Below are 20,044 nucleotides of genomic sequence, written 5' to 3'. Positions count from 1 at the left end.
TTTGGGGTTTTTTTTGCATATTTTTTGAACTTGTGTAACCATATTTTAGATCAAACAAGATCAAACAAGCACAAAGTACTATACCTTGATAAATAAAGTATAAAAAAACAGTTTGCTAAAAACTGATTGTTGCTTCTGCCTTGTGACAGAAATGTTCTTTCTGGTTCAAAAGTACTTGATGTCATTCATTTGGCATATTTTAGACTAATTATAGGCCAACAACTCATTTACAACAGTTTAAAAATCTGGTAAATAACTCAAAACCACTTTTTGGCACAACACAGGTCCATTGTTTCTCTTTCCTGGATGTTGCTGCTTGTTCTCACCATTTTAAGACACAGAAAACAGCAAAAACAATCAAACAAAACAATATCTCTCACTCAAGCTGCAATTTAAATATATTACTTTTATATTTTGACTAATTGCAAGCTTTTGGCCTCATGTAGGAATATGAGGTCAAAAAGTTGACTCAAATCAAATATTCCAATCTCAACTGCAACTTTCATCAGATGATTTCCCTCCGCCATGACTGAGTTTCCAGCAGAGAGAGGAGGAACGTATGTGGCAGATCCAGTTTCTCATTGCCTATTCCCGTGGTGAATCGAGCCCCGCTGCGCTGAGTGATCGCTGTTCCCCGCTGCATCAATAATACAGGAGGAAGTTATTGTCCCGGTGCAGGCCACAGTATCATACAGCTAAAGCAAGTGGAGGGAGGGGATGGTCCTTTCACTCAACCCTCTAGGGTTTCAGCGCCTGCAGACAGTGGTCTGACTCTGGGGAGCCTGCTCCCGTCCCCTTGCACAGGGCTCAATTGTAAGTTTGCCTGACTGAGGGATAAATGTGTCCAAACACTGACAGCCTGCACAGTCCTGCTGGTCTGGCACTGCTGGTAAGACTACACCCCCAACAAACCCTGTGTCACAAGATGAGTCTCAGCTCAATGGAGAATTAAGCAGCAGGGGGACATGGGACAGTCAGGGGATAGATATCCTGGGTGTGATTAACATGATCCAGATTTTCATGTTCTTTGAGCACCTTGCTGAATGCTGTGACCTTCCTGTAGCCTCGAGGTGCTTCAAAATATACTGGGAGCACCTAAAACATGGGTATGCACTAGTGATGACCAACAAGACTGAGACATGTGATGCCTTATTTCAAAGTAACCACTTTGCCATGCCCATTATCTGCACAGTCAAATGAAGACACACACAAAAAAAACAATCCACACAACTAACACCATGAAATACTAATCCAAGCATCAATCTGAACCCCAGAGACAAAGAAAAAAACAGGTGCCACAAATAGTTAAAATAACAGAGTGATAGAGGACACTGGGGGGAGGGGTGGGGAAGGAGAGTGAAAGGTAGAGAAAGTCCAAGCGATGGTGAAATAGAGAGTGGCACTCAGGAAGAGGTCAGTGCAGAGCAGCTCAGTGTGAGGAGGTGTTAGACAAACACTTCAGAGGATACTTACAGGCATGAACGCATAGGAACTGCGGTAAGTTCAGAAAATAAGTTCTCTTCTTTTTGTCTTTAGTATAATTATCATTCAAAAGCATAGTTTTAATGAAACAGATGTATCCTGGTATTCTAAGGATGTACTGAAGTGTGAATATAAGAATCCTGTTTAACAGTCTTTAGATATCCATTCAGTGTAAAATGTGGACCCTTTAAATTTTCAGCCCCAACATTTGTAAGACTTAATTACATTACTGATACTTGTTTTAGCAGCCATGATGGTAAGGTGATGTGGTAGCCAGGCATTAAGGTTTAATATCCCCTTTCCACTGAGACACTTTACTCCTTAAGTCCAACCCCATCACCTAAAATGAAAAAGCATTTCAATGAGGGTTTTGTGAAATCAATAGCAGACTCAGTCTATAGAGCAACATGTGACACCAACGAGTCGCGGTGTGGGCTGGCACGAGATGAAGATGGCTATGAAAGGGTCGGAGGTGGCTGCTCTTAAATTCACAAGCATCATAGTTTGTGCTGTTTTACTCAGACAAGGAGCACCTGAGAAGACAGGTGAGTAGGCCACCAAAACATGCTACCAAATCCACTTTTTTATGTATTTGGTTACTATCTGTTTATTACACAATCTCTGATGCTATTTTATAGGAGGTGGCAAGGAAGACCAGAAATACGCCATTCTGAAGGAGATCATTTCAGAGTGGAGTAAAGGAGGTGGTGCAAATCCACAGAGAGCTCCCACTGAGACAAACACCAAGGATCAGTCTGTGCCCACTTGGATGAGGAATATCGTGGGGGGCTTAAAAACGCTTGGTCTACTTCCCAGCAGGAATATGCCTTCTTTAAACAAGCCAATTAACAGACATCGTCTCTCTGGCTTCCTCTACAACATCTCCATGTACCTTCAGGAGATGGGTGCTGAGTTGGAGGAGGAGCCGGCAGAGCCAGACGAGGAGCAGCTTTGGGAGAAAGTGCTGCATTATTTCCTGCAGTCTGAAGGAAACGCTGCCCAGAATCAGTGGAACGGCCGGGTACCACCCCGGCCCAGCGTTAGAGTGCAGGACTGGTTTCTGTCCCTCAGAGGTAGCCCACACTGGGACTGGCTCCTAGGCCTGCTGCAGAGCCTCATCACTCTATCAGAGCGTCAGTCTCACAGGCCCTTCTTGACTTTCATAGCTCAAAACTGGAGGACAGTGAGTGCTGTGCTGGAAGCTGCTCTTCAGGCTCTCGTCAGCGGGACCTACGGTCAGGCCAGTGCAGGCCTACAAAGCTTCATCTGTGCACTGAAGGGTCGCACTGACTGTGCCTTTAGTGTCAGCTGGCTTCAGCAGCTGCTGCAGTTCCTAGAAACACGCAGCTGGAAGCCTGTGGTTAGTTTGCACCCAGCAGGGGAAGCTGCTGAACACAGCAAGGGCTCGAATGCATTCGGACGTTTAAAGCCCTTCAGCTTGCCCCCTGAGGCCATGAGACAGAATGGGTTGTACGGAAATGCATCCGTGGATGAAATGGTAGCCACCGAGATGGAGGCAAACTCCATGCAAAGCTTGCTGCTGCAGGCTTTGTCACGTTCGGGTGGAGGCGAGCGAGGAGGCAATTTGGCACAGAAAAATTTAGCTCTCGTGCAGAGTTTGGATGGGCTGAGGAGGGGCCTCCTGCACAGGGTGGGCAGTTCTGTCTATGGCAACCTGAGGGAGAAAGTATCAAGAGTCACAATGGCGCTGCTTGATGACGTCAGCAGCCTGGTGGATATGCCACAGCCCAAAACCCGGAGCCGGTGCTCCGCTGGTGAGTATTTATATGAGATTTGGTCTAAAGTTGTTCTCACAATTAGAAGAAATAAAAAACAGGAGTTAAATTTATCTGATGTGGTTAGAAATCTTTGTTTTTTGCATTTAAACACAAACTAACATCAGAATCTTTTCATAATTTCATAATTAAATAAGGTCACACACCCTCTTCCTGTAGTTTCCATAAAAAGTGCTCGTTCAGAAAACAATTTTAACCCAGAGAAACCCCCCAGGGAGAGGACGGTGACAGTGAATGACACTGCTTTAAAAACGCTATAATCATCCTGGCCAGTGAGGGCATCTGTTAATCCTCCCATTGATGTCAGTAACTTTATATGTTGGGCATTGTTAGCCGAGCTGCAGTGTTACATCATCCATGGTTGTGTACTGCAGAAGCTTCCAGCTGCTTTTCCACTGCTTATTCACTTTGATTTCCAAATAATATTTCCTTTCTTATCGGTCTTCTTGAAGGCGACCTACGACAGCTCATCTTATGGTAAGATATATTAGAAATATAAATGACTACGTTTTTGATTTAATTTGATATATTTTGCATTAAATATCTAGCAAAACAAAACAGACATTGTTCTGTCTGTGGATTTGTAGGGGAATAAGGCACAACGTGATGTGGAACACTCAAGCTTTGGGTGTAAGCTCCCGGGGCCTCCCGAGCTCCCTCCCATTCCTGTCCTGCCCTTCCACTGAAGGAGATGAGCCAAGATCACCAAAATCACCAGCTCAGTCAACCCCAAAAGCCACTCCCGCTGCACGTAAAGCCTCCAACATAAAGCTTCACATTGAACCATTAACTGCACTTAACAGCCAGTCACAAACAGAGACTAAAGAGAGCACCGGTCAGCAGAAGGAGATGGAGTACTCCACCTCTACAGAAATCCTGGAGGCCGCATGTAATGAATCCATCCCAGGCTTGACCGGCGTCTCTAACTTCACTGTATTCCTCTATTGTAAACTGTTTGAAGGTGAGAATGGGTCAGTTAACCCTGCAATGGATCAGATGGAGCTCGACCTGCATGCTACGTGCTCTGATGCAGCCTGGTACCTGTCTGCTGCAGAGGAGGACTTCCTCTGGGTCCATGTCTGCAGCGAGTTCTTTGCCCATGAATTTAACAATACAGTGTGTGCCAACTCATCTTTCTGGCTGCAGAGAGCACATCAGGTAATGGATTACTTTTTAGATGAGTGAGCACAAGTGTCTTCATGGAATTCAGCTTAGCAAGGAATACAAATTTGAGTTTTGGTTGCCTTTTTTTTTAATCTTAGCATACAGTCATGTGAAAAAATTAGGACATGCTGTGAAAGCCTGCAAGCATGTTTGGTCATATGGAAATTTAATATTCATTTTAACAATAGTGGGAGGTTCAAATGATAAAACGAAACAATTATAACTGAAGAAAACACATTTTAATGTAAAATGCAATACTTGAGTTAGGACACCGCTGCATTAATTCACATTAAAAATGGCCAAGGATTCGCTCACAGGCGAATCACATCAGTCGCACATGATTAAAACATCCTTACTCAGCATTTTAAAGGAGGCTTGCCCTGTTTAAACCTAAGACGCTGAGTTTGGTGTGCTCCTGACCATTGAAGTGAGAGTGAACACTATCATGAGATCAAAAGAGCTGTCTCAGGTCTTCAGATAGAAGATTGCAGCAGCTTATGAGTTTGGGAAGGGATTTGGAAAGATCTCAAAAGAATTTGAGGTCAGCGATTCCTTCCCAAAAATAGTCTACAAGTGGAGGACATTGACACAGGTCTGGCTGTCTGAGCAAGTTCACCCCGAGAGCAGAGTGCAAGATGCTAAAAGAAGTCTCCAAAACAATGTCTTCAGGCTGTTGCAACTTCTGATGTAAAATGCATGCCTCTACAATCAGAAATCAGACTGCACATGTTTAATTTGCATGGGAGAGGCCAGAGAGAACAAAGACTAGGACTTCTGGGATAATGGGCTGTACATGCAAATAATTCCTCAAAAATCTCACAGCTGAAGGAATTCTGCTGGATTGGAGGAAACCTTCCTCAGACCATGTCAGAGACTGATGGACGGCTACAAGAAGCATCACTGATGCTATTTCTAACAAAGGGGGTAACACTAGCTATTAGGGGGTTGGGTGTCCTAATGGTTTTCACAGTTAGAATACAAACTTTTGTTAATATCGTTTGTTTAATTAATACATTTAATATTTGTTGTTTATGTGCAATTAAATCTTTTGTTTCCAGAGTTAAGTCAAAACAAGATTCTTAATAAAGAACTGAATATTCTGTGGGTTGACTAATTTATTTTGTGCTGTTTCAGGCTGCAGTGACAAAGGACTATCATTTTTTTAACCAGACGAGCATAGATGAGCTGTGTGTGCAGCTTTCAGATGAGTCAATGTGGAATACAGGACTCAGTGAGAACTGTCTGGCTCAGTTGGGCGGCAGGTCTCTCAGTGCTCAGGCTTTCAGACACTGCTTTCTACCCAACAACTCAGTCCTGATCTCATCTCTGTGTGGCACTGACTCGCACCAGTCCTTGCCAGAGGGGAGGTGGGCTGCAGCATACTGTTCCAAAATACACAATGTCTCCCATGATGACACCACTTTGAAGACTTGTCAGTACAGAGAGTGGCCTGTGCAACATTTCACTAACTTCACCCTCCTGGAGCTCTGTGTGCAGACACGTGGACTGAGAGAGTACATTTGTCTGAATGTCACACTCTACTATCAGCTTTTAAGAACAAACCCTCAGTTTGCTGATATCTGTGCTGATCTGCTGGCTGAACAGGAAGACAGGAAGTGCTTCCTCCAGAGGTTTTTTGACATGCTTCCAGCACCTTATGACTTTGACACATCACAGCTGTGCGTGGACCCGGCACCACTGCTGATGGATGTCCTGCACAAGCTGAGCGTGTGTGAGGTCGAGATGGGAGAGCGTGAGGGTTTTTTAGTGGCGCTGGGATATGTGCTGCGAGTCTTAGATTTTATGGTGGGTCTCTCTTCGGGGCTGGACGAGGGAGAAAGAGAGGCAAGGCAGGGTCTGGGTCAGGCTATTCTCCTCTCCAGTCTCATCGACAACACATCCTGGTCCGCACTGCGGCCGGAAGCCTCCACGAGCGTTCTCCACACTGTGGGAGTGTTCCTACGCAGAGAGCAGAATGCCACACTAAAGGAGGACCTGCTGAGCTGCTTCAGTGTAAGATGCAGTTACTAACAGACATATTTGTTTAACAGACACACAATAAGTAAATAACCTGTTACTCCTGTTACATCAGCCTGTCCTCTGGGACCTCATCCAGCGTGATGACAACTCATCTGCTCTCAAGGTTCTGCTGCAGGTACTGAGCGTGTGCAGATTTACCCACATATAACACCTCACACATAGACACACTGAGAGTTACATTCAACTGAATCGCCCACCAGGAGTACCTCCAGATGCCAAGAGACAGCATTCGTACTCTAGTGATGTCGGCTGAGAAGGATGCAGTCAAGAGATTTCTCTCCCACATGCATCGAAGCTGGGATCAGCTTCAGGTTGAAACCAGCCAGGTTTGTTCTTCAACTTTTTGTACTTAAATATGTTTATTACTAAAGCTTCCTCTGTGTAAGAAGCTAATTAGCTGGATAAATACACATAAATGAGCCCTTGTTGATTTCACTCAGTAAAACCATTCATCACAGAGTAAGGAGATGGAGAAGAATTGTAATGTGTTTTCTTTCATATGCATTTCTTTTGATTGGTGGTTATTACAGTAGGTTGCACTGTGTTGCTTCTGCTTTATTTGGATTCACGTCATGGTCCATGCATAGTTAAAGAGTGCCAAATTGAATCCACGTCCATTCCTGTCCGGCGTTTTGTTTTCTCTGTCAGGCCTCTCAAAAAGAGTTGCAGGCCATGGAAACAATGACAGCAGCTTTCATCCACAAGTTCCCGCGAGTGACCCCAGAGCTGTTTGTGGACCTTTCTCAGTTCATTCCCTTTATGTCTGTCTCTGACATAATGAGCTTCCCAGCCTCCCTCATCGTCAATGACAGCGTGTGAGTTGTGGGCCAAACGTGGTCATAGTTAATGTAAAACTTCTCAATGTGACACTAACAGCTTCTGCAATGCTCTTCAGATTGACAGCCATCCGTGACCACAGCTCGGGGATGAAGTCCCTGCAGAAAAAGGCCTTTGTAAAAAGACTCCTGCAGTCTAGCGTGGTGGGTGATGTCCCTACATGGCCACCATACTTTCTCAGCTCCATCCTCCCACTTCTGCCTTACCTCCCAGTCAGTCATTTTCAGCAGCTGACATCACAGCAGGTTTGAGGGCATTTCTCTGATTGACATATTCTTACATGACTTTATCTCTTTTCATTAATGAATACCTACATGAATAAATGCTTCCATACACCAACCAATACCAACACGTATGTGAGGTTTTAGAGAAAAGTGTTCTCCACCGCCACTATTAAAGACCTACTTTACCACCATGAAACTTTCTTTTCACTCTGCATGCTTTTTTCGTCATTGTAATCCTCTCGGTCAGCTTGCTCCTTTGGTGGAGTTACTTGGCAATGGCAGTCTGGATGGAGTAAGGGGGCGCCATGTGCTGCGGACCCTCTTCAGTAGGAAGATAAATGTGACTGGTGACAACATAATGAGGTGGGATCCAGATACCTTAAACTTATCCAAACTTATCCATGTCTAGAGTATTGTGCAAAAGTCTTGAGCCACCATTTCTTTAAATTTTGCTTCCGAGGAGTCAGACTTTCTTTCAAAATTTCTGAGTAGTCTAGACCAATAGAGCAATAGTTTTTCTTTTTCTTTGGACATTGGCTGCTTTTTCACTCATTTTCAGACCAGTTCTGTATGTGATCAACCACTTAACACCAGCCTGTGAGTCACTCAGATATACCTGTTTAGGTGCTGCAAAAACATATAATTTATTCCCATTTTGTAGTTGAATCTTTGAAGAAAACAAAAGATAATACAGTTTGACAAGCATGGTCCGTCAGCTGATCCGCCTGCTGTTCACCGAAACCTCATCAGAATTAGACTCAGTGGAAGGGTGACTGCCATTCTTAAGAAAAGGGAAAAAGGGAGAAAAGGCAGAGGTATGCCTCAAGGACTGGACTGAAAATGAGTGGCAACATGTTGAAATCCTCATCACTATGTACAGAGGAGGTTAGGAGAGATAGTCTGAAGCCATCTGTAAAACACGGTGGAGGCTCTGTCATGGTTTGGGCTGCGTTCCAGCCAGTGGTGATGAAGATCCTGTCAAAACTGATGGAAATATAAAAACTAACATCTAATTTTTATCCACCATCAAATAGCATATAGAAAGCATCTGATTGGCATTTTTAAATGTTATTGTTATTTTTTTTTCCAGAATGACAACAATCCCATACACACTGTTAGTTCAGTAAAAGCAAATGGAAAAAAACACACAATGGATCACTATCAGTCATGGATTGGCCTCCCCAGACTGAAGCAGTCAACATGACTGAAGCATGCTTAAATAAACTGATGCCCCTATTTCCAATTTCCTGTGCCAACTGTAAAGAAATTAGGTATGTTTAAAGACTTTTGCACAATAATATTTCTTTGGTATTGTTTTTGCAAAGGAAGTTAACATGAATCTGGGGTCCATAGTTGTAGCTTAGAGGGCCCACAGCAATTTTCTTTTTTCCCAGAAAGTCAAGCTGATGATGATTAATAACAATAGTGAATCTCATTTTAATCATACGCAATGCAACATATGTTATCTTTATTGTGCTGTAGTTTATTCATTCTGTAAGGATCTCTGTATTTAGCTGTGATTTATTTCATAATTGAACCCTTCATTTTGAAGTCTATTACAAAAAGCATTATGCCATTGAACTTAATGTTAAATCAAGTGATCAGAAAAGTGAATGAGTGCCTTTTGCAGATTAGGAGTCCTTGCGTGCTACATGGATCCATCCGACTTGGGCTCATATCTTCAGGACTCTGCTGTAGCCTCTGCTCTCTGGCAGCAGCTGTCTCAGTGCATATCCAAGGGCTTTGTCAGTGCCGGTGGCAGGGTGAGGGGCATGGGACAACTTCAGGTTACAGTCTCAAGTATGTTTTCATGGCATGTCTGACTAACTCTGTTTCACTGTGTCTTATGAATAGCTGTCTTCTTGGTTAATACCAGCAGTTCAGACCCTGAATGTCAGCAGCATGGCTCCTCTGGAGCTGTCTGCTCTCAGTGGTCTGCTTCCCCAGTTGGGAGCTTCTTTTCTGCTGTCACTCCCCTCAGATCAACTGCTGGAAGTCCTGTCACAGCCAGGATTACACACATATTCCCCAGCACAGGTCAGCAGGGAATTATTTCTCTTGTCATGCTTATCTTCTTCCTCCCCAAGTGTCACTGTAAATTTATAAATTTGAGTTGCATTTCGACAAAGTTTCCGATTTGTCAGGACAACTTCTAGTTGTTTTTATAAGGTGATGTGAAGCGTGTAGCAGTGGACCCCCCCTTTTCAGAGAAATGAAATGCTAACCTTTACTGAAATATGTAATGCCAGGGATTTTTGGCATAAATGTAAGTCTACTATTAATTTGCATATAACTAATGAAAAGCAGGGAATAAACAGAGATGAAATATGTGTCCTGTGTGAACTTTCTTAAAATGTGGGTGTCTTGTTGGCAGACTTATTTTTTAATGCTCTTTGCAGGCATTTAAAATGTTATCCAAGATTTTGAAGGACACCAACGTAAGTGAAAATTTTAAAAATATTTGTGCTGAATTCCGTCCAGCTGCACTCTCACCTCTGAGTTTTTCTCCTCCCGCCAGCTCACCATGGAAAAACTGTGCCGACTGAAGCCGTTACACTCCGGTCTCTCCCCTGCTGTGCTCAGAGACCTCCAGTGGGCTGAGATCAGTGAAGCTGTCCACTGCCAGTGCTGGAGAACATTGCTAACTGAGCTTAAGCCTGGCCATAGAGCCATGCTATACAATGCAATGCAGGAGGTGACGGAGCTTTGTTTCTTCTCCTCTGCTTCTTCTCACTTTTCTAATCTTATGGTTTATTATTTCCCCTCTGGTGCCGCATTGAGTAAAAAAGACATTTGAGCAGGTTGTGACAAATTAGATTCAATAAAGCATAAATTCACATTTCTTATTGTGGTTCTGTTTCAGCAGGCTCTGCACAGAGACACAAGGAACACCACTCTGCAGCTAAACTGTCTTTTACCATTTGTCCCTCTGAGGGAGCTGATGCAGACCATGAGTGCTGAAATCATTTCAAGAAGCATCAGCGTGTACAGGGACATAGACTGGTCGCCACACCAGGTGCACCCTTTTACTTTAATCCCTTTTTTTGCGTGCTGTTTAACATCACATTCATATAACAACAATAGCTCTTTTACAAAAGAAGAAACTGTTAGCAGCTTCAGTTTTCGCCCCCATTAATCTGCAACTCATAGGATATGCTTCAGGAGGCCCTTTCAGGATATTAATACTCCATTCACATCAGCTGCCATCAAGCTAATTAGTTTGGATGTTGTACAATGATGTGGAGGAGTACAGCATGAATTAATAATTGGCTACCTTAAAGGGGTTTTGTCACAGCCAAAATTGTTTTAGCCTGCTTTCACCACCTATTCTCAGCCCAACAAGACTTCAGTCAAACAAATGAAGTTCCTTTTCTCTCATTATCTTCCCTGATATGTGCAGTAATTGGACTGATCATTGGGTCAGTGTTAAACCTTAAATTTCCTCTTAAAAACAGTACTAAATGTTTATATGAGCATTATGAATTAAACACTTGTCAAAGTGATCTTAAATTTCACCTAAAACCAATACTGCTGCATATATATAGTATAGAGACATTTATGATTTCTGGGGCTGATGCCAGCAGAGTGTGGTTGTTTATGCTGGTTTATTATGAGGATCACTCTACAGATTAAAGTGAATCTACAGTGATAAAATCTTGACTGTTCTACACATACTGCTGGCTGTTTGCTCCAATTCACATTTCCTCTAAGCTGGTAGCATAATTTCTCTTTTACTTTGCCATGTTTACAGTTGCCCTTAGCTGTAGTGGAGAAAAATACCATCAACAGGAGGCAGAGCATCTGTGCTCATATTAGTCAGTCTCACATGAAGGAGGAAACTATCGTGAAGGACTGAGTGTCATATACAGTCTCCTTCTATTATGACGTGCTACATGGAAAAAAAAGGATAGAATGGCAACTGAGCTGAAGTCACGTTTCTGGTTAAACAACGTGATGACACTATTTCTGAACTAACCTGCAATATGATTTTCATATTGTACAATATACAGATGATATCTCTGGTTAACCAGCGTCTGCTGATAAATATCCTCCAACCAGTGTGTGTGCATATAGAGTGGCTAAAATAAAAATTGAACACCAATTTTCTAAGTATATTTCTAGAGGTTCTATTGATGTGACATTTTCAGCAAACGTCTGTAACAACCCATCCAATTCACACATGTAAAGAAGTCAAACTATAGATGTCCATAAATTATGTTATGTGTACAAATGGCAATACTAAAGTATATAAGGGACCAATTGTTCATCACCGTTTAGGGAATTGATTTTTATTTTCCTGTTGGGGCTAAAAAAACTTGCCTTATTGTAATATCTGGAAACTGGTTTGAGTTTCTTTCTTGATTTTAAAGAAACGCACAGTCAAAATGCTGACTCATGCTGTTCCTTTTCTTTACAGACTCAGTTTCTATTCAGTAAGATCCATGAATTTCTAAACATTACCAGCAAGTCAGTGAGGTAGGTTTCACCCCAGCCAAAGCACTGATTTAATAATTCATTTAATATTTTGATTGCAAGCTAAAATAAAAACACAACAGAAACATCTGAAGTTTCATTTTCAGTCAGACATCCGCTTAGAAGACAGTCTAAATAATGACTTCTTTCTCACTCATAGAGATCTGGGTCATATCGCTGGTGGAATGAGCTGTGACTTTCTGAAGCTCTGGACCAATGATACAGATTTTGTAGAGCTGCTTCAGTTTGTTAGTGAGCTGCCTGGAGGCACAAGACCTGCTCTGGTGAGGAATGTGAGCCATAAAAATTTATGTTTCCATGAAAATGCATTTTTTCCCTGTACTAACAAGTTCAGATATGCCACCAGCGAAAATGTATCATAGAGGAACTGAGAAGACAACCTAAACTCGACCTCAATATTTTGAGTTCTGCGTTTTCTGCAACATTGCCGTAAATATCACCTCCTTATATTTGTATTTTACTCTTTTTTTCTGAATAAATGTTTTACTGTTTCTCTCGGGTGACTGCATTTACACCCATGCTCTGCTCTTTTCCAGGGTGACCATGATAGAGAGACTCTCTAATACATCCCTCAGAGCCATTTTGGACCACGTTCAAGCACAGTTTGCTGATTTTCTCAGACTGCCACATTATAAACAGACCAATTTAGCCGAGAAGGCCTTAACTGAGCTGGTAAAACACCCAAAATAACAGCTTATCATGCAAGATGGGCACAAGTTAACACATGTTTTAGCACATTTTAGACTCTCTGTTGCTGTAGGAAGTAAACTTTATCAAGCTCAAATACCAAATTCTGCAAATTCCCAAAGTAATAAAATTCTAAACCATTATAATGAGAATTCAGAGCAAACCGAAAAGAAGAAGAGCATTTTCTCGATGAGTTAAATCAGGGCTTCAGTTAGTGTTTGTGTGTCGCGTATTTGATTTGTTTTAACTCATTAATTTTGCAGAAAGAACATTTGTGTGTTCAGGCTTTTCAAGCAGGCGGTTGTAGTATTTAGAGAAAAACAGATGGAGAAAGTGCTTCAGAACATAACCCACCTTTATCCTCTCAGCAGCTTTTCACACAAGTGAAGTCATTTCAGTGTGAAATCCTGGTAATCCGGGACGTCTCTCTCTGTATGTCGTGCTCCGCAGGGCTCTTCTCTGTCTGAGGGGCAGATTGATGGCACCGCTCTGGATACCCTCGGACCTTTGCTGCCTTTCTTAGACAGGGACAGTTTGGCTCTGGTGGACAGACGAGCGGTGGCTCTGCGGCTGGAGGAGATGAGAAATTTCTGCCTTCCTAAAGAGGCTCTGAGGGATATCAGTGCTCTGCTCACCCAGAAAGAACTGCTTGGGTAAAGCAACACATGTGTAGGAGTTTTAACACCTCAAGATAAGAATTTAAATATTGTTATTATTATTATTTTGGATTTACACAAACAAGCAGCATAAGCACCGAAAAATGAATTAATTAGAAAAAAAAGGTCACACCATGAAAAACTTAAATCGAAAATATATCAAACAGCACTGTGGAAGTCATGAAATGTAAGCCTGTAAAAATATATGTAAAGAAATCAAGCCCACCACATCATTTTTTAAATTTATCATATCTTTTATAAGTTGAAATATACTGACATAAAGGTCACGACTGCAGGATCAGCACACTCTCTTTTAGTTTCACTCCATCTTTTCTCTTCTCCTAACCTATCGCAAGTAACTGGGCACTAGTCTCATAAATATCTGTCTGTACATCGTACAGACAGATATCGTACAGACAATTTATGTGATAGTTCAATCTGGACCGCAATAGTGCTGCTGCCCAGTGCTGTAGCAAATCGGATATTTCACACACAAATAATGCACCAGCTTGGTTGTCTGAATCATTTTTGTACATTTTAGCCCCAACTGATCTCAAGTGACCCTGAAACCAGTACATACAATAATAACCTGTTACAAAATACCACCTCCAATTCAATTCAGTTTCGTTCATAGAGCACTAAATCACAACGAGAGTCGCCTGAAGTGGTGTTATAGCGACCCTACATTAATACAGAGACGACGCCCTCTAAGCAAGCGCATGGTGACAGCGGGAAGGAAAAACTCCCTTTTAACAGGAAGACACCTCCAGCAGAACCAGGTTCAGGGAGGTGCAGCCATCTGTTACACATAGCTGGGGGGCAGGGGAGGGGGACAAGACAAAAGACACTGTGGAAGAGAAACAGAGACAGATAATAACTAATGGTTAAATACAGTCTGCAGTCTGTCAAGCTGAGGATTATTCCGAGTGAAATGAAATGAGTGGTCTCATTATGTGGCCTCAACTTTTAACAATTTGCAAAACAAAGCTTCTTGGTCCAAAATACAGTAAAATATACTAATCGTCTTACACTGACCTGCAAACTTTGTCTTTCAGACACAATCCACATCCATTTGTGGAGAGTAGAATAATGGTGTAAAATACAAGCCCATTTGGGAAATCCCAGCACTGCTCCTGCACTAACACGTGGATTGTCACAATTCGGAGGATTAGGACCCAAATGTAAACTCAGGAGACGAGCAAGATTTAACAACTGTCAGCCGTTTAATGAGGCTGGGTGTAGAAGTCCCACACAGCAATACAAAATCCACAAAGGCACAAAGAGAATCACACAGGGCTTGATAACTGGTTAAAAAGACACTGAGACGAAGAACCAAGGAATGACAGGACTATATATACTCAAACACACACTGAGGGCTAGAGTCACAGCTGGAGAAACAACATGTAGATGAAACTAATTATGATTAAAGTGCAGGGAGAGAGCAACTTACAAAATAAAACGGGAAGTAAGAAATAATAACTGAACCTCTGTGGATGCAGAGACAGGAACATTAAGCTAACAAAACATACTAACAGAACACATACTCAGAACATGAGAGGAACAGACTTACAGACTTACTTGATAAACATCACTAAGACCCTGAAACTCTAAAAAAAGAATATAAATCAAATCCCAGACAATAAACACAACTCCTAAATTTCAAAGAACTAATAAAACCCCGGCTCCACAACCCAGGATAATAAGAGATTTCCCACTTTAAGCAGCAGTAATGAATACCTATTCTTGTTTTCCAGAGAGCCATCCAAGTGGCAAATTGGAGATGTAGAACATTTGGGTCGACTGGTGTTTGCTCTCTCAACGAAGCAGATTAACTCCATTCCACTGGTAAGCAGCAAAAATCATTCAAATAACTACATTTATTTTACTTTCACTGGCTTTCTTGGAGAGATTTTGACCTGCAGGAATTCATAATAAGGGTTTCTGCTGTACAGTCAGTGCTGAATAAAGACACTGTGGAGCAGGTCCTGGTGGGTCAAAGGCGCTGGGAAGACAGCATTACTGGTGGCGTGTGCATTACCCAGTGTATTGACCAGCATCGCCAGAGACAGCAGACTCAGAGCCTCATTCGGGGCATTGTGAAAGCACGGAGCCGGAGGGCAAAAAGTTCAGTAAATGTTTCTTTAAGTGCATGTTCTGTTTAACGCATTTTACATAGCTCTGTTAACCAGAACATATAAATGCCACCTTTTAGCATCTTTTCACTGAATCCGCATGTGTGGGTTTTTTCTTTCTTGAGCAGTGCCGGTTCCAAGCTGTGCAGACATTAGAGGGACATATCCTTCAGCTTGGACATCCACTCAGCTCAGCCGAATGTCACAGGAGGAACTGAAACAGTGCGTAGAGGTGTTTGGTCAGGATTCTTTGCTGAGCTCAGAGCAGCGCCGGTCACTGTGGGTGAAACTCAGACAGGTCAGTTAAACTCCACTTACAGGACCATCCCCCACAGCACTCAAATTGTCCTCCTCTTTATATTTCTCTGTATATATCATCCCTTAAGATTGCTTCAGGGTCTGTCAGAGCGGGGCTCTTCTGTCTCTCCTTCATGTTTAGATTTTGACCCCATGAGGTGGATCTAAAACAAAAGTGGTAGCAATATATGTTCCAAAAGTGTGATCAAAAATCTATAAGAGGTGCTAAAGAATTAAAATAATTGTGAGATATAGAGAAAAAAAAATAGACTGTTGTGTCTTAGCTAAAAAAAACCCCATTCAATCCAGTTGTTGAGTCCAGTCAGAGAGCTGAGTGAAGATCAGGTGCTGGAGCTGGGCTCACTGGTGACTGAAATGCGAGAGAAGGACCTGCAAGACACTAAACTCTCTAATCCAGGTGTTTTGGCACATCTGGGCACACTGACAGACTGGAGCCCTAAAAAGGTGAGCTATTTTAAAAAATTATTTATTAATTTATTCTCTAAAACAGATGGGTGACAAATTAAAGTAAAACCAGCCTAAACTGTTGGCACTGAATCTATAAGCATGTGAAGTTTTAAAGAAGGGTTTGAACCGGGTTCTTCTGTGTTTTGAAGTTTGAAAATAAAGTCCAAATCTCCCATAGGGATGCAAATGGGTTCAGATGTAGAGACTCTGGGCTCTATTGCCCGATTCATGTCTTTTGCAAAGTCTTCAAATGATTTAGTGTCTGCCACCAGGATCATTTATTTCATTATGGGATAAAGATAGTCACTCAGACCATGGGTATGCAGACCATGTCAGCATACCCAGTGCATAAGATTCACTGACTGCATTGTTGAAGGCTTTTCCTTTGAATTTGACCCCCAAATTTATGAAAATAAGTTGCAGAATCAAAACTTGAGTGTGTTAATATGAAAATTTGTGGTTTCTGTCTGACTTTTCAGATGAGAGCAGTGATTTTGAATGTGCTGCGGAAACGCAAACTTAAAGTGGAGCAGTTAACAGTTGTTGATCTGGCAGCGTTTGGCCATCTGATCTGTGGTCTGCATCCCTCTGAGTTAAAAAAACTGAGCCCCTACAACTTCAGGTCAGTGATATAAATTGCTTACCCACACTACATGCACTTAGCTCTAGCTCTAGCTACAACAGAAACATGTAAAAGCAAGAAGGAGGAAACACAGCGATCCAACTTTATAAACAAATTATCCAGCATATGTACGGGAACAATCACAAACTGACAGATGTCAAACATAGCTATCAGCTTAGTTTGACATGATGGGGGAAAAAAATATCTGTCAAATAATGCTACTCTCACAATCTGTCAAAGTAATAGCTCATAATGAAACTCCCTCCTGCTGCAAAACAAAACTATCTGCTGTGGTTTTATGAATAAAAGAGCTGATATCACATGAACCTGCTAGCAGATGCTAACCAACAGCAGGCGGGAGCACGATTCTGAGCAAAACAAAGCCAGTGAAAACGTTTTCTATCCTCAGAGGAGGAATAAAATCTTGAATCTTTCCCCCCAAACTGCAGTATGGCTGTTGTGTTCCTGCGGGAGACATCCCTGCCATGCACAGAGCAGCAGATGGAGGCATTGACAAGCTGTTTGTCCAGACCACAGGCCTTTGGTCCAGTTAATACTTGGGGACCAGAAGTTTTCACTGAAATTGGGACGTTGGCAGGTATAGTAGAGCATAATATCCCTTGGGTGTAAACTCTTTTTGATTAACTTTTTTAAAAATTGTTTCTTTTTAAAGAGGAAATGACAGCTCTTGGATGGATAGGTACAATTAAAAGTATCCCTGAGGGTACAGGCTCGGAAGTAAGAGGAAATGTTTCTCTACACTCCTCCTGTGATGTGACATGAGAAACATTAATTATCTCACTATAGCGCTCCTCTCTCTCTCTCTCCCTCTATGTCCAGCGGGCCTGCCAGACATGGTGCTGTCAGCCCTGCTACAAGAACAAGTGGGGGGAATCACCCCTGAAGCTATCGCCCTGATATCACCAAAAAAGATGGCAGTGAGTTTCATCACTTGTTTTAAAGCCGATTTTTAGCTCCATAATTTTATTCTTAGATCCAGTAGAGTAGCTTTGCATGATTCACAGATTAAAATAATCCTTATGTTTTTTATTCTGGCCCTTGGTGAAGCAAGCAGTCTTAGGTCATTTCCCTTTAAGTCAGCTCTCTTCTGATTGAGTGCCCTCTGCAAACAGAAGGTCTGCAGAGCAGGTGGGCAGTGATTTCCTTGCTTACAGCTGGAGACATCTATGTATCTGAGACAATCATTTTAAGGACATGCATAGCCAAGAGCTCTCTCTTTTTCACATGACTACATATTCAGTCATTCTCTTTTATCTTTTTGAAAATGATGAAAAACATTTTTTTAAGCTTGTGATTTTCATCAAATGAATATTAAATAAGTAAATATCATAAATAATGCACTAAATTACAGTGGGCCTCAAAAGGGTTTGTCTGTGATTTTTAATTGGACAGATAAACAGAACAGGATAGTTTTTTTTGCTGTAATACACATAATATAACATTTTATTTATATACAAATTACTGAACTCGCCATAAAAATGTGCAACTCTGGAAATAACTGAGAAATGTCAAATCAAAGAAAACCTGATGCCATGTAATGTCTGCATTCCTGGAAATGAAAAATATATATTTTTTTGTGTTGGGTGTGCGCCTGACAGGTGGTGTTTAGTGCAGTTCAGTTGTCATGGTTGAGTGTGGAGCAGGCGTGGGCTGTCACTGAGGAGCAGTGGGCAGAGCTGGACAAGGAACAGAGACATGCTGTTGGATTAGCTCAATACGAAGGAGATGTTCTGCTGGAGCTGAGAGGCGGGTGTCTTTAGAAACAATACAACTGATAACCTCCCCCATATTTAGTCTGTTAAAGCCACTCTGCATGATACTTGTTTCTGATAAGCACTGAATAAGATTTGTGTTTTTGTTCATGATGTATTCTGTTCTCCTTCTTCCACAGGAAGAAACTTGGCTCCAGCAGCCCTGAACAAAGACATCTTCACTTTATGCTCACTGGCTTTGCACCTCTTCTTGTGGCAACTTATTTAAAAGACTGGAAGAACATTTAATTGTCCCTTTGACCTGGTATCATCATATTTGTACTTCAAATAAATAATTTGAACTGTTCTGTTTCGTCTGCGTGCTATTCCTTTAACTTGCATTGCTCTTGATTGTGCTTGGCTGCACATGTTTCTCTCTTATGCGGGTTATCAGCTTGGCAGAATATAAATGAGTTTATGTAGGTGTTTTGTCTGTAATGTTCTTTTGTTAGAACAATCTCGCTGCAATAATTAATGTTTGACAGAGGATAAGACTTTCAGAAATTTGAGATATTTCATTAATACACCGTGGTCTATACACTCATCAGACAATTTATTAGGCTCTGTATGCTGCTACTGGGTTGGACTTGCTGCAAATCTGTTGGTTGCACATCCATGATCTGAATCTCCTGTTTCATCACATCCTAAATGTGCTCTACTGAATAGAGATCTGGTCACTGTGGAGGCCATTTGAGTACAGTGAACTCTTGCCATGTTCAAGAAAGCACTTTGAGATGATTTGAGCTTTGTGACATGGCCCAAAGCAGCCATTAGACGATGGATAAACTGCAGTCATAAAGGGGTAAGCCTGTGGTGTTTACACAATGCTCAGCTAGAACTATGGAACCTAAAGTGAGCCAAGAAAATTTTCACCACACCATTACCGCGTCACCAGCAGCCTGAACAGTTGACACAAGGCAGATTCGTTCAATGCGTTCATGCTATTTACTCCAAATTCTTACCCTACCATCTGAATAATGCAGCAGAAATCAGTACTCATTGTACCAGGCAATGTTTTTCACATCTTCTATTGTCTAGTTTCAGTGAGCCGGTGTAAATTTGCAGTCTTAGTTTTCGCATCTTAGCTGACAGGATTGGCATGTGGTGTGGTCTTCTGCTGCTGAAACCAATGTGTGCTCTTCTGCACTCATTTGAGTTACACATGGATTATACTTCCGCATCAGATCTACGTCATAACTTAGGCCATAACCGCAACTTCATTTTAACCCTACACCGCAACCTTCTATGTAACCTGACGTGCACCTCCTGAGAAATGTAACTACACGTCGGGTCAAGGCATTCCACAACAGTCTGAATGGCGTGGAAGGTTGCGCGCAGGGGTAAAAGGAGTTTTTCGGTTACTACATAAATTA

General features: G+C 42.0%; 1 protein-coding gene across 2 annotated transcripts; it reads left to right on the top strand.

The window, feature by feature from the left end:
- Positions 1-1,897: 1,897 nt before the first annotated feature.
- LOC146718605 (stereocilin) lies at positions 1,898-18,971 on the top strand. 2 transcript variants are annotated; one of them, XM_085452925.1, is made up of 30 exons: positions 1,898-2,027; positions 2,121-3,257; positions 3,731-3,755; positions 3,866-4,436; positions 5,577-6,455; positions 6,535-6,597; positions 6,683-6,808; positions 7,131-7,297; positions 7,378-7,564; positions 7,791-7,906; positions 9,174-9,306; positions 9,398-9,580; positions 9,943-9,981; positions 10,062-10,238; positions 10,345-10,347; positions 10,407-10,559; positions 11,961-12,019; positions 12,177-12,300; positions 12,384-12,466; positions 12,574-12,709; positions 13,175-13,377; positions 15,135-15,225; positions 15,333-15,504; positions 15,641-15,810; positions 16,119-16,274; positions 16,757-16,899; positions 17,349-17,497; positions 17,740-17,837; positions 18,519-18,666; positions 18,812-18,971. In XM_085452925.1, the coding sequence occupies exons 1-30, from the start codon at positions 1,928-1,930 to the stop codon at positions 18,898-18,900; spliced, it is 5,880 nt and encodes a 1,959-aa protein (XP_085309051.1). In that variant the 5' UTR covers positions 1,898-1,927; the 3' UTR covers positions 18,901-18,971. The 2 variants fall into 2 exon arrangements, with proteins under 2 accessions (XP_085309051.1, XP_085309050.1); XM_085452924.1 differs by lacking the exon at positions 10,345-10,347 and having other exon boundaries at positions 10,410-10,559.
- Positions 18,972-20,044: the final 1,073 nt, after the last annotated feature.

Source organism: Copadichromis virginalis, linkage group LG1, assembly GCF_057382275.1.
Source record: "Copadichromis virginalis isolate Kocher_CV1m ecotype Utaka linkage group LG1, C_Virginalis_male_GT1.1, whole genome shotgun sequence".
NCBI classification, from domain to species: domain Eukaryota; kingdom Metazoa; phylum Chordata; class Actinopteri; order Cichliformes; family Cichlidae; genus Copadichromis; species Copadichromis virginalis.
Note: the sequence above shows the minus strand (reverse complement) of the source record. Positions and strands in the feature narration are given on the sequence as shown.

What these genes read in the sequence shown, in the direction of transcription:
- LOC146718605 (XM_085452925.1), top strand. Translation starts at nt 1,928, where the DNA reads ATGAAGATGGCTATGAAAGGGTCGGAGGTGGCTGCTCTTAAATTCACA. An exon ending in ACCTGCTGAGCTGCTTCAGT is followed by an intron (nt 6,456 to 6,534) that starts GTAAGATGCAGT and finishes CTGTTACATCAG; the next exon opens with CCTGTCCTCTGGGACCTCAT. An exon ending in TATCACCAAAAAAGATGGCA is followed by an intron (nt 17,838 to 18,518) that starts GTGAGTTTCATC and finishes TGCGCCTGACAG; the next exon opens with GTGGTGTTTAGTGCAGTTCA.